The sequence below is a fragment of the Molossus molossus genome, unplaced genomic scaffold, assembly GCF_014108415.1.
Source record: "Molossus molossus isolate mMolMol1 unplaced genomic scaffold, mMolMol1.p scaffold_m16_p_18, whole genome shotgun sequence".
Taxonomy (NCBI): domain Eukaryota; kingdom Metazoa; phylum Chordata; class Mammalia; order Chiroptera; family Molossidae; genus Molossus; species Molossus molossus.
Genome location: NW_023425353.1, coordinates 24,439,543 through 24,456,340, shown reverse-complemented (window position 1 = coordinate 24,456,340; position 16,798 = coordinate 24,439,543). Strand labels below are relative to the sequence as shown.

The following is a 16,798-nucleotide window of genomic DNA, read 5'->3' as shown; positions in this document are numbered from 1 at the left end:
TAGAAAGAGAGACAGAGAGAGAGAGAAACATCATTCGGCTGCCTCCCATATGCGCCCCGACTAGGGATTGAACCTGAAACTTAGGCATGTGCCCTGACCAGGAATCAAACCTGCAAACTTTTGGTGTATAGGACAACACTCTAACCAACTGAGCCACCCAGCCAGGGCCAGGCCTCTGGATTTTTTTTTAAAGGAGAGAGAGAGAGAGAGACAGAAAACTACATCAACATGAGAGAGAAACATTAATCTTCTGCACACCTCCCACCGGGAATCAAACCCGCAACCAGGGCCTGTGCCTGGGCTGGGAATTGTCCCAGCAACCTTTCAGTGCACAGGACAATGCCCAACCCACTGAGCCACCCAGCCAGGGCCCGTGGATTTGTGAAACAGACACTGATCTGCTGTTGCCTCCAGCCTCTCCAGTCCAGCCTTTTCCTAACTCGGCTGCACTCCTGGGTGACTGTCTTAAGTGTGACTCCAGCCAGGACTGGACTGCAGCAGTCCTCAGCCTCCCCTCGGCGCAGGGGCTGGCCTGTCCCTGTCTTCAGTCCCTGGCACCTGCTCTCTCAATCAGCAGGGGTCGAATTGACTATCAGACATGCAGCATGGTGTAGATGTATATTCATGTTTATAATGTATTGATGTAAAGGCCCTGGCCAGGAATCAACTTAGCATTGTTTTTGAAAAATGTTTTTATTGATTTTTTAGAGAGAGATGAAGGGAGAGACAGATAGAAGCATTGATGTGAGAGAGAAACATCGACCAGCTGCCTCCTGCATGCCCCCAACTGAGTATCAAGCCCGAAACCCAGGCTTGTGCCCCGACTGGGAATCAAACCGGGATCTTTCAGTCCATGGGATGACGCTCAATCCACTAAGCCACACAGGCGGGCAGCAACTTAGCATGTTTTAAAAACACCAGGAAGGCTCTGGCCAGTTTTGCTCAACGGTTAGAGCAGCGGTTCTCAACCTGTGGGTCACGACCCCTTTGGGGGTCGAATGACCCTTTCACAGGGGTCACCTAAGACCATTGGAAAACACATATTTCCAATGACAATTTTAACAGTAGCAAAATTATAGTTACAAAGTAACAACAAAAATAATTTTATGGTTGGGGGGTCACCACAACATGAGGAATGTATTAAAGGGTTGCGGCATTGGAAGGTTGAGAACCACTGGGTTAGAGCGTCAACCTGTGGACCAGAGAGTCCCGGGTTCGGTTCCCACTAAGGGCACGTACTTTGGTTGCAGTTTGTCCCCGGCCCCTGTTGGGGTTGTGTGGGTGGCAACCAGTTGATGTGTCTCTAGACACATGGATGTTTCCCTCCCCCCCTCCTCCCGCTCTATCTGAAGATAAATGCAACAACAACAAAAAAAGTCCTCGGGTGAGGATAAATAAAATAAAATAAAAACACCAGGAAGGCTTTATTAATGATACCTGGGGCCTGGGCTAACTTATCAGCTCACCACTCTCTACTGTGTGACTCACTCCCGATGTGACAGTTCATTTCTACTCAGCCTCAGTTTCCTCGTCTGTGAAATGAGGACAGTGCAGAGATATGTGAGGATTAGATGTGATACTGTAAGGAGAACACTTAGCACCTAGAAAAACTTCATTTGTTCACGCAAGTACCAAATATGCGTCGAATGCCCGCTCATTTCAGGGTCTGGTCCAAAAGTGGGAAAACAGCAGGAAATAAGATAAAATTCGTTCTAATGGAGCTCACATTTTAGTAGGAATGATCGACATTAAACACGTTCGAAAACTACATGTGCCTGTGTGCGCGAGTGCACGCATGCGCACGACGTAAGTTTGGGTTGTGATAAGTGCTGTGCAGAAGAATAAAGCAGGAGAAGGCTTTCGAGTGATGTGCAGTTGGTGCTTTTGTTGTGGGTGGTCGGGAAAGGCCTTGCTGAGCAAGGACGTTTGAGTACAGACCTGAACGAATTTAGAAAATGACACACAGTGGTCAGCAAATACGCAATGAGTGTGAGTGCATGCAAAGGTCTGGGAGAACGCACCCCAGGAAGAGGCAGTAGCAAGTAGAAAGGCCCTGTGGCAGGAAAAAGTGTGGCCTGTTCGAAAAGCACTAAGAGGGCTCTGTGAATGTGTGTGCCGTTGTGATTGGGGTAATGTGTATTGATGTCTGCAACTTACTTTAAAATTTATTTGAAAAGGTAAGATGGATGGCCCTGGTTAGGTGGCTCAGTTGATTGGAGAGTCATCCTGTGCCCCAAAAGGTTGCAGGTTCAATTCCCAGTCAGGGCACATACCTAGGTTGTGGGTTTGATGCCCAGGCAGGGTGCATACAGGAGGCAACCAATCAATGTTTCTGTCTGTCTCTCAGTCTCTCTCAGTCCCTTCCTCTCCATCTCTAAAACTGATAAGCATATCCTCCAGTAAGGATTAAGAATAGATGGATAGAGGGATGGATACATATGCAATAAAGTTAGTGTAGTAAAATGTGAATAGTAGAATTTAGGTGGTGGGTATATGTGTGTTCACTGTAAAGTTCTTTTAGCTTTTCTTTGTGTTTGAAAAAAATGTCATACTATGATGTTGGAGGAGACACAGCAAGAAGGCTAGTGAGCTGGAGCAGACGGAAGCAGGGAGACCCGAGACTACAGAGGCCTCCAGGGCCCAGAGCGTGGAGGTCCTCAGGAATTATGGGAAGACATTTGGGTTTTGTTCCCAGCACAATGGGAAGCCTTCCAAAGGATTTGAACAAGATAGTTTCATGATCTGATTTATGATTTTTTAATTGAATTTATTGGGGTGACATTGGTTAATAAAAAAGTATACAGGTTTCAGGTATACAGTTCTACAATACCTCTTCTGTATAATGCATTGTGTGTTTACCACCCCAAGCCAATTCTCCTTCTGTCACCATTTATACCCCCTTTCCCTTGTTTTACCTCCCAACGCCTTTCCTCTGGCCATCACCATATTGTCTGTGTCCATGAGTCCTGTCTTTTCTTTGCTTAATCCCTTCACCCTTCTCACCCGGCCTCCAACCCCCTCTGCTCTGACAGCTGTCAGTCTGTTCTCTGCCTCCATGAATCTGTCTCCACTTTATTTGTGAGATTGTCTTGTTCACTAGATTTCACAGGTAAGTGAAATCACGTGGTACTGGTCTTTCTCTGACTGGCTTATATCACTTAGCATAATACTCTCCAAGTCTTGAAAAGTCCCTCTGGCTGCTGCGGGGAGAGATGGCTCCCCGAGTAAGGATGAAAGGAAAGAGGCCAGGTAGAGGGATGACAGTGGCACTGGAGGTGGTGACTAGTCACTCAGGGGACTCGCGAAGGGTTGCTGTTGGATTCGATGTGGGCCACACAAGAGCAACTGCAAGGCTTTGGCCTGAGCGGGCGAGCGGGCGGCTCTGTTTCCTAATTGGGAAGATGAGGGAATTAAGTGTGGAGAGGGGTGTGTGGGAGAGCGGGACAGGGGAGGATCACATATTTTATTTTAGGTATGATAAACCCAAATAATGGATTTCTTAATAACTAGCAGCTAGTATTACTCTTCCTACCACACACGCTTATGTAATGACATCTGCACACATACATGTTCCCTCCGCTGTGGCTCGGCTCCGCCCCTCCAGTGTTCTTCCTTTCTTTCTCTTACATTTTCCATTACTCCTCTGCCTCACCACCCCCAGCCCCCGCACCAGACTGCCCCCAGTGACTGCAGGAGGCTCTGAAACCTGAAGCAGCCCCTTGGTGCTCCTCTAAGCATGAGCACACCTCTGCCCAGGTCAGCTGCTTTATCAGCTGAGTCAGCTCAAAGGATGCCCTGGGGTGGAAGCCAAGAGAGCTGCAGCCAGCCGGTTCTGCTCCTGGTCTCAAACCCTCTGGCCTCTCTGGTCTCTGTAGCTGGGCTGGCAGGCAGCGGGAGCCCAGGGCTGGGCGGCGGGGTCAAAGGTGCACCAGAGAAGAATGGAGATCTCCCCACTTTCCTGCGAAGGTGACTCTTGAGTCAGGATCTGCGTTATGTGACCCATTTAGTTGTGCTGTCATTTTGCCTCAACTGTTAGGCAAAATGCATTTAACGACATTTGTCAGGGAGCCAGCTGGAAAAAGCTAACTTAACTGTCTGAGGCCCCCTCCCGGCGGAAAACCGTCCCAGGACTGTGTGCTTCCAAAGACAACTGCATCTCATGGGGGCACGGACACAGTCCTCCCGAGCCAGCTCCTTGCAGAGACAGCACATGTGTGTGGTGGGGGCTCATGGGAAAGGTGAACAAAGGGCTTTCCTCCCTCTGCTCTTTGATTTCCCATACTGCCCTGGCCCTTAAAAGTGCATCAGCTCTGGTGACAACTAACTCTCGAGTGAATTAACTCTATGCCTACACTGCTGCGAGCACGTCATGTATAGCAGCCCATTTAATCCTCATAACAACTCAATAAGGTATAGGTATTATTATTCATTCCCATTCTACAGATGAGAAAACTGAGGCTTAGAAAGGAGAACTAAGTTGCTTAAGGTCACACATCCGAAAAGCTGCAAAGCCAGGTGTTCTGGCCTTACCTCCATGATGGACAGACACATGGCTGGGTGGACAGATACAGATAATTCACAGGAGTGGAGCAGACAGGGAGTCCCATGGATGCTCAGCATAGGGAATGTATCTGCAGGCTAGAGAGGGCAAGGGCCACTTTATTGCTGTTATTCTATTGGAATATAATATAGCTATACGAATTACTTGTATAATGTAAAACATCTTTGTGCTTGTTTTAAAATATCAATACATTGATACCTATGCACAATTTTTTACCAAGTATGGGCACTTCCTAGGATGAAGTGCTGTAACACAGGTTAAATCAATCATAGGCATACCTTTCCTGCTCCCCATACAGTCTCCTCCCCAAACATCATCAGCCCTGTGGTCGTAGGCAACCCACTTAAACTCTCTGCAGCTTAGATTTCTTATCTGGACCTACTCTATGGGCTAAATCCATTAGTAATTATAATCATAATCATGAGAGCCCTTGTCAACAGAATACCTAATGTATATCTCTACTATGCTGTCTTTCGTGCATTATCTTTTTTAAAAATATGATTTTATTGATTTTAGGGAGAGAGGAAAAGGGTGGGGGAAGAGAGAGCGAGATTGATGAGATTGATGTGTGAGAAACATTCATCGGTTGCTTCCTGCACACACCCCTCGGAGGGACTGAATCCACAACCTGGGCACGTGCCTTGACCTGAAATCGAACCAGCAACTTTTCAGTGCACAAGACGATGCTCAACCACTGAGCCCACCAGCCAGCGCTCACGTACCATCTTTTAATCCTCCTCACAGCTCTTACAGCTGAGGTGTACAGAGGTTCTGTAACCTGCCTGAGGTCCAGACAAGGTGACAGAGCTGGGCAGTAAGAGGGCCATATCCTCATTGTTTGACCCAGTCAGGGCCTGTCACTGTCCAGAGAAGAATAAATGTCTGATGGGTAGATATACGTGTGCAGAGAGGTGCCTGACCTGTGGCCCCAGTAAAGAATTCTCTCTCCCCATCACTGAGCCCATGGGTGAGTGTATCCGTCAGCTTCGGCTGCCGTAACAGTACCACAGACCAGGTAGCTGAAGCAACAGAAATGTGTTTCCTCACAGCTCTGGGGGCTGTAGACGTTCAAGACCCAGTGCCATCAGGGTTGGTTTCTGGGGAAGTCTTGTAGACAGCTGCCTTCTCTCTGTGTCCTCACATGGCCTTTCCTCCGTGTGCATGTGGGGCGAGAGCGAGACCGCCCGTGTTTCTTCCTCTTCCTCCTTCGAGGGACACCAGTTCTGTCGGATTAGGGGCCTACGCTTTTGATCTCATTTCACCTGCGTGACTTCCCAACGACCCCGTCGCCCAACACCATCACATTGGGGGGGAGGGCTTCAACATATGGATTTTAGGGAGTGCAGTTCAGTCCAAAATGGTGAGCTTTGAGGAACCCTTAAAGAGTTCTGGGAACCCTTAAAAATGTATGCAATGTTTTGCGTAGGTGGGAGTCCACATACACCACCTGTTTAACTTCCCAAAAGGTGGGAACCACTAAAGCTTTGCAAGTGGGCAAAGAGGGAAATGGTTTATGGAAAATGGAAACAGAATTTGTTTTAAGGGGTAGAAGGAAAATAAATTTCTTATAATATTGTTTTAATAAGGTGATTTTAAAATGGAGAACAAAAAGGGCACTGGAAAATAAGGATATGGTATGTCGGCCCCCACCATCCATTTTGAGAAGTGAATGGCCTGCCTGAGGTCACAGCGTGGGAGAGCGGAGCTGAGCCTCGAACCTTGGTATCCTACCCCAGCCCACACTGTTGTCACCAGGCTCGCTGTCTGTGCTGCCCCACAGAGGCAGGCCCATCTGAGCAAGGCTCCCGGGCTGCCCTTCTGCTGACCTTATGGATGCTCTATCTTCTTCCTTTCCTTCCAGAAGTGGAACAGATTGAGGCTATCGCCAAGTTTGACTACGTGGGGCGATCCCCACGTGAGCTGTCCTTCAAGAAGGGGGCCTCGCTGCTACTGTACCACCGTGCCTCAGAGGACTGGTGGGAAGGTCGTCACAACGGCGTGGATGGACTCATCCCACATCAGTACATAGTCGTACAGGACATGTGAGTGGGAGTTGGACCCTACTGGGAAGATACCATAATCGATTAATGATGTCTGGATCTGGCGCAGGAAGGGGAGTGCTGGATTGTATGGCAGGGAGGTGCTGTCCCAGATATAATACCCTTGGTTTTCTGTAAGAACAGATCCCCTTTAATGGTGATCCTTTTAACGAATCAGCAAATTGCTCATGCTTTAGAGTGCACAGACAGCATGTGGTGCCCTTGGCCTCCATCCCGACCCACCTGAGACCCCAGACCATTCACCAGCCACCAGGGTCCTCAGCATCCGGTGGATCTTGCCCTATACCTCCACCTTCATGGTCTTCCCTGTAGCCAGTGGCCAGCCCACCACCCCTTTAACTGCCCACCATTCTCCACCCCCAAGGTGGTGCTCTCGGGATGGACAGGAACAATCATCTCCTCATCTCCAGTTGATAGGGTACTATTTTTTTTTTTATTGAGGTATAATTGACATGTAACATATTAATTTCAGGTATACAGCATAATGATTCAATATTTTTATATATTGCACAATCATCACCACATTGAGTCTAGTTAACATCCATCACTACACATAATTACAATTTTTTCATATGTGATGAGAACTTTTAAGATCTGCTCTCTTAGCAACTTTCAAATATACAGTACGGTATTACTATAGAGTCAACATGCTATACATTACATCCCCAGGACTTACTTATTTTATAACTGAACGTTTGTACCTTTAAACCCTCTTCATCCATATCACCTCCCTCTACCCCACCGCCCACCTCTGGCAACCACCTATCTGTTCTATGTATCTATGAGTACTAATTTCTTTTAAACAATTTTAGGCATTTAAAAAAGCCCTTAATCCCAAACACTAGCCCTAAGAAGGCTCAGAAAATCTACACCTTCCATTCTTCAAAAGCCATTGAGGGTTCCTGGACACACACTCCGTTTGCGCTCTGCTCAGGCTCAGATGGAACTGATTTACGGAGGAAACAGGCACCAATCTAGACCTCAAGGGAAGGAGGCCAAAGGCAAAGTTTTGGTGGCAGAGGGATGGTCTGAAGCCAGAGAGGTCCATGAATGGGTTTACCCCATGAGGAACGTCACAATGGAGGGCTCTCGGTACACTGATGTCCCCAGGCCTCTGAGGATAGGGACAGGGCACTGGAAGCAGAGGGGAGTGGGAGGAGGCCGACAGGGAACTCCAACTAGCTCAAGCCACCTGACAGTTGTCCCAGGCCTTGGGTGAGCAGGGCTGGGGTAGCAGCACCTTCTTCCTCCCTTGCTTAGCCCTAAATTGCTTCTCAGGGAGCCACGTGGAGACTCGGCACTCAGTGCCCAGCTTGTAGGGTCCTCCCCCCATTTTCTCAACACACCCTCCAGCATTTAGCTTGTCCTCGCCCCTGGGAGGGAAGAAGAACCTAGAGGAGGGGAGAGGAGAAGGTAGGTATGGGGCGGTGGGGACACTGACTTAGGAGCGCAGCAGTGGGCATGCGTGGTGGGGGGGCGGAGTGGGAGGTGGTTCACCCTGAGCTGTGGGAGTAACTTAACCTTGGGGTGTATGTTGATCCAGCCCCAGACAGGTCTCGCGGAGCCCTGTGCATCCTGAGTCCTCTGGAGCACCCCCAATTCACATCTGTCCTTCTCCCCAGGGATGATGCTTTCTCGGACAGCCTGAGCCAAAAGGCGGATAGTGAGGCCAGTAGTGGGCCGCTGCTGGACGACAAGGCCTCCTCCAAAAACGACCTGCAGTCCCCCACGGAGCACATCTCGGATTACGGCTTTGGGGGGGTGATGGGCCGGTAGGAAACACGGATTCATTTTTTTCTGCTAGTGCCAGGCCCATTGGTATCTGATGTGGGAGAAACAAGGGGACAGAAGGGAGAGACGTAGGCTGCTGGGGCCCGTTCCCCAAAGGGGATATTGAGCACCCCTCGGGGACCTGGCCTAAGAATGCCAGCTGTAAACCAATCCATCTTAGGGGTGGGGGACATAGAGAAGGAGGAAGAAAGACATATATTGGCAAGTCAGTGCTTTTTGTTTAAAATAATAATAATAATAAATGGAGGGCAGAGAGGGTTACAAACTGGCAAGTGTTTTCCAACCTCTCTCTCGTTCTTGCACCTCCTCTGCTTTCTGTGGAAGATCCGAGTAGTTATATTTAAATTTTTTAAGCTCATATACTCCTTAAAGTGTGCTACATAAACCGAAACCTCACACCCCCTCAAGTGGGGGAGGGGGGGTTGACACTCGGCTCCACCCACTCGTCTGGCGGCAGCCCATTTGCTGATTTCTTCACTCCCCGTGTGGGGGCCAGGTTGTGTCACATGACCTTTCTGCCAAGAAGGGAACCGTGCCTTATTACACATACAGGTGTAGTCCAAAGCATGCATTTGTTTTAAATACATAGGAAAAAGGAAAATAGAAGAGAAAAGACAAAAAAACCTGACAGTTTCTCACTGCTTTCTTAACCAGATTCTCAAAGTGTAATTTTCTTTGCTTTCTCGGTGGAGAGGTCATGGGACCAACCCACACATATGGGTACTTGCAAATAGAGTCCAAAAATTCTGGACATACTTTGATGAATTTATTTCAGAAGTCCCATGCTTCCTTTCAGCATATTCCATTCAGTTGAGCAAACAGCTCGGGTCCTGAGGTAGGTGGTAGAATTGAGAGGGAAAGTGGAAAGTGGAGGTGGTTGGATAACAAAGGCACCGTCCCTTCCCTTCTGGGCCCTTCTGGGGGGGCCGTATCTTCTCCTGCCTCTATTTTCCTCTCCTCTTCCTTTCCTCACCTACTTTCTTGTTCTTTCTTTCTCAATACCTCTTCTTCTCCAACACCCTGCTTTGGTCCTGTGCCCACAGGCAGTGCTTAGCTTGGCTGGTGGCATTAAGATCTAAAGTGCTGCTGACCACACTGAACTTGGTCTCACGGTCACAGTCCTTCCCACCTCCTCGATGTTACAACCTTCTCTCCCCTCGCAGTGTCTTAGAGTCTTTGCTGACCTCCATGGGGGCAGTAAAGGCTCTGGTGGGTGAAACCTTTGATCTTCAGAGTGCTTTCACACCCACTGAACCTCCCTCAAAGGTGGGCAAGAAATGTGCCCATTTAACAGATTAATCAAATGGGTCTCAAAGGGGACACAGGAAAGTCTGATGACAGGAAAAGGACTCCCCCTCCTGATAGACACTGGCCCCGTTTTGTCCAAATGGCTGGAGGCATGTTCAGTGATGCACTTTTTCCTCTCGAATGACTAGTTCAACGGTATAGAAAAGCCTCCTAGAAGTATCCCTTTGCTGGGAAGATTGGGGTGGGTAACAGTATGGGACTGGGTTCCGTTCCGGGGGGCCCTCATGTGCTTGCAGGGAGCTGGTACATTTGGTACAGTCAAGCCTCAGTGCTTCAGACCAATTAGAAGCCCTGTGACATCATGGCAACATGGGAACTGCTTAAGAATGTGTCGTAAGCCCAACGGAGTGGTCCCAGGTTGAAATCCTGGCCTTGACTTTCAGGTTGCCGAGCTTCACTGTGTAATTAGCACCACCGCCCCCTGCAGCTCGGACGCAATGTTCCGATTCCTGCTTGCACAGATGTAGCCTGTCCCCTGTGGATGCCGTCCGAGCTCAGCTGGTGCTTGCATTTCGCAGTCTGGCTGAAGAAGGCTTTACTATACCGTGCCCTAGACTAGTGTGTAGTGCGTAGCTTGGGGGTGGACTGACCCATTCTGATTGCCGGGTTGACCTCTGCCCCACGCCCCGCCCCCTGGCTCCTTTGCAGAGTACGGTTACGATCTGATGGAGCAGCCATCCCCAGGCGCCGAAGCGGGGGCGACACGCACAGCCCGCCCCGGGGCCTGGGCTCCAGCATAGACACGCCGCCCAGGGCCGCCGCCTGCCCCAGCAGCCCCCACAAAATACCACTCAGCCGGGGCAGGATCGAGAGCCCGGAGAAGCGGAGGATGGCGACGTTCGGGAGCGCTGGCAGCATCAACTACCCTGACAAGAAGGCGCTCTCCGAAGGGCACTCCATGAGGTCGACGTGCGGCTCCACCAGGCACAGCAGCCTGGGGGACCACAAGTCCCTGGAGGCCGAGGCCCTGGCAGAAGTAAGGGCCAGTGGAGACCCCCGGAGGGACAGCAGGGTGGGGACTGTGGACTGGGGAGGCACTTTGCCCCTTTTGCCCTGCCTCAAGGCTAAGCCAGAACACAAGATAGGAAGCGGGCCTCCTGTCTGCCTGCTGGCCTCCCGCGGGAGTGGAAGCTGGACGGGTGCGGCTGCTGGCGAGGGAGCCTGTGAAGGCTGAAGACCCCACCCCCACCCCAGTTTGCAGGGCAGGAGGGGGATTCCTGTCTGAGGGAGAGGCCAGATGGAGGTGTAGTAATGACCGGTGTCTCCACAAGATGGCATAACTGAGTTACTCTCATCCATCCATCCGTCCGTCCATTCATTCATCTGTTCATTCATTTTATTCATTGACAAATATTGACTGAGCACCTGTTGTGCGACAGTCACTGTGCTAGGCACTGAGAGTACAATTGATGACCTAAAATGGACGCAGGCCCTGCCCATCTGGAGTTTATAATTTAGAGGGGAGAGAGACATCAACCATAACACAGCTGTGAAATGCTGGTTGGGTCAGGTGTTTGAAAGAGTGCTACGTGGTCTTTTGAGAGCCTAGAATGTGGGGATTGCTCCTAGGGGGTAGACACTTCCCTGGGAGTGGGGTGCTACGACCTGAGATACAAAGGATAGGTGGAATAAATAGCTGAAGTTGGAAGGAAAGAATGTTTCAGGCTCTTCCAAAGTACTGACAGTTGTTTCTTAAATTTTTAAAACTTTGGAGGAGAAAGCTGTGTGGTTTTAATATTTACCCCCCCCCCCCAAAAAAAACAAATTTGTTTAAGAAACAATTTGTTTATGTTGTTTAATAATTTGCACACCTTGCCCTAGCTGGTTTAGCTCAGTGGTTACAGCATCAGCCTGCAGATAGAGGGGTCGCGGGTTTGATTCCTGGCCAAGGGCATGTACAAGGGTTGCAGGTTTGATTCCCAGCCCTGGTCGGGGTCATGTGGGAGGCAACCAATCGATGTGTCTCTCCCACATTGATGTTTTTCTCTCTCCCTCCCTGCCTTCCATTCTATCTAGAAATCAGTGGAAAAATATCCCCAGGTGAGGACTAAAAAAAAAAAAAATTTATTTTCACACCTGGTTTCATGTGTTTTTGACAGTTCTATCATATTTCTAAAAGTGTTCATTTTTTTATCACTGGAATTTGGGGTGGATGCCCATTATGTACCCCCCCCCCCATGTTATCTCTCACTTAAGGTAAGAGATACAACTAGAACCTTCTTGCTGTGAGAATTGTTCTTTATAGGGTGGCATTTGAATCCCTGGTACAAGTGGAGGGAGAAAGTTGTGGGTTTGGGGGCTGTGTTCTAGAGGAGGCCAGGAGAGGTTCCGGGGAGAACCCAACACAGAAAACTCCCAGCAACTAGAATTCCTGTTCACACCCACAGGGTCTAGCTTGGCCCCAGGTCCTGAGGCCCACTCCCGAGGGATACCTGAAGATCAGCACCTTGGCATGGTCTGCAGAGGAGGACCCGCTGGTCCTTCCATTCTTTTATTTGTTTTTAGTTACTTATATGTAATCCTCACCCAAGGATATTTTTTCCATTGATTTTTAGAGACAGTGGAAGGCGGTGGGGGAGGAGGGGGGAACATGGATGTGAGAGAGACACATCGATTGGTTGTCTCTTGCACATGCCCTGACCGAGGATGGGGATTGAACCTGCAACCCAGGTGCATGGCCTTGACCAGGAATTGAACCCGTGACCCTTTGGTACACAGGCCAATGCTCTATCCACTGAGCCACACCGTCCAGGGCAGTCCTTCCATTCTTGAAGACTGTCCTCTTGGGGAGTATCACCCTAGCATCCACCATCACCTTAAGCTCTACCAAGAGCCATGATGGGGATTGGACTCCCTGAGGCCTGGCCTAGGGCCCTTTACCTAAAGAATCAAATGCATTCTAGGCTAGTGTTTCCAAAAGTAGCTCCCGCAGCAGACTAGTTCACAGGATTTTAATGGGGGGAAATGTGTTCTGTGGTCAACAAAATTTGGGGAATACTGTCTGACAAAATTAAATGGCTTGTCTGCAAGACTTTTAAGAAACTTTAAGTATGTTGATGTGCATGGTGAATCTCCAAGAAAAAGAACAGGGCACACCCATCACCCAGATTTCTTTGAGCTTTATTCACAAGACCAGCCTAAAGAGTACACTTGGGGACTGCTGTATGCATTCTCCTCCACTCACAACCGCATCTGCACACACTCCAGTTTGCTAGCTGCCATTCGAGGGCTCCCTTCTTGGACAGAGGTGAAACAGGAAAGTGTGGCAGATCATATGTAAATAGCCCGAAGGGGATGCTGGTTGGCCCCAGCCCGCTCAGCACTGGTGCCGACTTCCAAGGCTACAACGAGGAGCTGTGGCGGGGAAATACCAAGTAGTTGATGGAGTTACCTGAAATTCTCTGGTCTCTAAATATCCTTTAGGACTGAGATTTGCACCCAGGGAAGAGTCTGTGTGGGAAAGCTGTCACACTGCCATCCAAAGTGGGGCGATGTAATTCGGGAGGAGGCTCACTTTCCCCGGTCTGTCACCCCCTGCACCTCCCTGCAGCTCCACTCTGGAGATCATGGCCTCACTCTGACTAATGCCAGGCTCCTGCCTAAACCCCTCAGCTAATCTTTCTCTGAGTTTTCTGTCTTTCTGGCTCACACTCTGCCATGGTGGTGGGAGGGATGGTGGGGGAGGGGCAGTCACTGAATTTTATTTATTAAAGTTTTACCTTTCAGCTCACACTGCAGTAGAGTGAACAAAGAGTAGTGGTGTCAATAGAGGAGCCCATGTAAGCAGAGTGGGGTGTTGGACGGCTCTTTCACTGCAGGGTTGGGAGATAGCAGAGATGGGAGATGACTGCCACCTCTCCCATCATGCAGAAAATCCCTCCCAGTTGACCCTTTTGGAAAAAGGCAAAAAGGGCCCTTCTTTTTTTTTTATCCTTACCCAAGGACAATTTTGCATTTATCTTCAGATAAAGCAAGAGGGAGAGAGGGAGGAAGAGAGATAAACATCGATGTGAGAGAGACACATCGACTAGTTGCCACCTACACAACCCCAGCCGGGGCCGGGGACAAACTGCAACCGAGATACACGCCCTTAACAGGAACTGATCCCAGGTCTCTTTGGTCCACATGCCGATGCTCTAACCGCTGAGCCAAACCAGCCAGGTCCCAAAGGGCCCTTCTTATAGAAGCCAGTATTATGGGGCAAAGGGTAAAATGTCATGGGGAAGCATAGAAGCTAATATTAGCTTTTTGTTAATATTACCTAATTAGCCATTAGATAATTATCAATAGTCTCAAAGGAGCAAAAAAGATAGGCCGGGACCTTGACTGTGGCCAGATTGGAGCCTGTCATGGGGGCCTGTTACAGGCATTAGGCCACCTGCTAAGAGAAGAAGAGGAGCTAAAAGATGTGGGTATGGCCCTGGCTGGTTTGGCTCAGCGGTTAGAGCGTCAGCCAGCGGACCAGAGTTGTGGGTTAGATTCTGGTCAAGGGCATGTGCCTCTGTTGCAGTTTGGTCACCGGCCCAGGTCACGATCAGCTAGAGGCAACCAATCGATGTGTCTCTTTCACATTGATGTTTCTCTCTCTCTCTCCCTCATACTGTATCTTAAGATAAATGGAAAAATATTCTCGGGTGAGGATTAAAAAAAAAAAGTGGGTATGGAGAGGGCCATTCAGGACATCTCCAGGCTCCAACCCCATCAGTATGACCAGACTTGTAGATTTTCCAGATTTGCCCCAGGGCAGAAAAGCAGTGTGTCTTACTAGTCATTGTCACTGAGGCTGTGCACAGACCTACCAACAGTGGTTTCAGCCAGTATCCCTGATTTTCCCCTCCATGGCCAAGCCCGTGGGACTCTGGCCCGGTTCAGCCTGAGCAGCTCCTCTTACTATTTGATGTGGAGGTGTCCCTGTAAACCCCTATGTGAACCAAGGACTCTGGCTAAAAGGACTTTAAAAACCACTGTCTGGCAGTTTACAAAGCTTCTTCACATTCATCACCTCATTCCACCTTCCCAGTAAACTTGTGGCCTTTCAACAGATGAACTAAGTGTGGTGCTGAGTGACAAAGAGCGCCAGCAGCAGAGGAGCCTTCACTCAAAAGTCCCAGCCCTAAACCTTAGCCCAGGCTTCTAGGTTAATTGCTGATTTCCAGCTCCAGCGCCCTCTCCTGGCTGGAGGGGGAACAGAGGTCTTGGGAAGGAAAGATGAGAGCCAGACTGACCAAGAGCCCCTCTGCTCACTAGGAGGTCCTGAGCCAGTCATAATCCCTCTCTCTTCATGAGCTTAAATATTAAAACTTCCCCAGGAATTACATTGACAGATAAGGATTTTTGTTGCTTTATGACTTTCATTTTTAAAAATCAAAATTTTCTGATTACCACACAGAGAAAAAAGAAACAGTCCCATTATTTTAGGGTGAACATTCTAATATATAACCTCCAAAAATTTTTCCATGGGAAAAGATTTTGAAAAAGGATAATAGTGGTTAATGGTGTGGACTTTGGAGACAGACTGCCCCGGCTGAGACTCAGACTGTGCTACTAAGTTGCTGTGTGGCCTTGGGCAAGTTACTTTACCAGCTGGACCTCCATCTCCTCATGTGTGGACTGAGCTCAGTGGTAGTTCCTGCGGTATAAGTGCGGGGAATGAATGAATGATTCAGGGGAGGGCTTGGCTTGGCACTCAGTGTAGCACATCCTACCGCTGTGCTCTCCATGAGTTGTGAGTGCCTACTGTGTGCCAGTGGTCATGCCATGCTCTTCACGGACTGTATCCTTTAATACACTCATCAAGCTCGTGAGGTCTGTATTCTGACCTGTCACCTGAAGCTCAGAGAGGTGAGGTCACTTGCCCCAGTCATGCAGTAAGGAAGTGGCGGAGTCAGAATTTGAACCCGTTTCTGACTCCAGAGCTTGCCTTTTCTAACGTAGTTCTGACTTGCCCTCATGAAGTCAGCTTCCTATTGAGGCAGTGTGGAGGCCACAACCACGTGGGTTTGCCCAACTGATGGCACCCTGGGGATTCAATCTCCCTCCCAGCCATCCGGCCCCTGGGGAAACCTCCCTCGGAAGCCCACGAGCTCCGAGGAAGGACTGGACCCCAGGCCTCCAGACTCGATGCTGACCAGAGCTCTCTCTGTCCCCAGGACATAGAGAAGACCATGAGCACGGCTCTGCACGAGTTGCGGGAACTCGAGAGGCAGAACACAGTCAAGCAGGCGCCAGATGTGGTGCTGGACACCCTGGAGCCCCTGAAGAACCCGCCGGGCCCCATCAGCTCGGAGCCCGCCAGCCCTCTGCACACCATCGTCATCCGCGACCCCGACGCCGCCATGCGCCGCAGCAGCAGCTCCTCCACCGAGATGATGACCACCTTCAAGCCAGCCCTGTCTGCCCGTCTGGCCGGCGCCCAGCTGCGTCCGCCCCCCATGCGGCCCGTGAGGCCCGTGGTCCAGCATCGGTCCAGCAGCAGCAGCAGCTCAGGTGTGGGCAGCCCCGCCGTGACGCCCACCGAGAAGATGTTCCCCAACAGCTCAGCGGACAAGTCAGGCACCATGTGACCAACAGGATGGGCGGCACTGCCTAGCCCACTGTGGCCCACCACGGCCAAGGGTGCCTCTGTGACTTCCGCGTCCTTCCCAGTGCTCCTGGCCTTGTCCGTCAGGGGCCAGAAGGTCAGCCTGAAAGAATGTCTGTGCAGAGCTGAGGCCCCGGCCAGCCCGCACCCCGGCCTCGCGGGTCTAAGCAGAGCCCGGAGGAGAGCAGGAGCAGCCGCAGCTAGGCGTGTCCTTTGATTGCGGCAACATGTTAACTGGCTTCGCCCGCATATCATCACTGGAAAATGATTCTCAACGTTCTCTCTGCATACATAAATATGTGTGTATATATATGTGTGCATATATACACATAAGTATGTATGTGTGTGTTTGTAGGTGTGTGTATATATATATATTTATGCATCTATATACATATACTAGATCTGGACACATACTAAGTGTATATAGGATCTCCTTTTTCTTTTTATGAAACTTAGATTTACCTCAGACCCATGCCACCAAACATGTCCCGCTATTAT

The 16,798-nt window shown here is 49.8% G+C and overlaps 1 protein-coding gene across 2 annotated transcripts in view; it reads left to right on the top strand.

Moving 5' to 3' along the window:
• The window catches only part of SRGAP3 (SLIT-ROBO Rho GTPase activating protein 3), a 229,625-nt gene extending 213,043 nt beyond the window's left edge, over positions 1-16,582 (top strand). For both annotated transcript variants that reach the window (XM_036267035.1, XM_036267034.1), the window contains exons 19-22: positions 6,423-6,603; positions 8,244-8,393; positions 10,369-10,696; positions 15,870-16,582. In XM_036267035.1, the coding sequence (XP_036122928.1) occupies positions 6,423-6,603; positions 8,244-8,393; positions 10,369-10,696; positions 15,870-16,283 (1,073 nt within the window). In that variant the 3' untranslated portion in view covers positions 16,284-16,582. The remainder of the gene's footprint in view (positions 1-6,422; positions 6,604-8,243; positions 8,394-10,368; positions 10,697-15,869) is intronic.
• Positions 16,583-16,798: the final 216 nt, after the last annotated feature.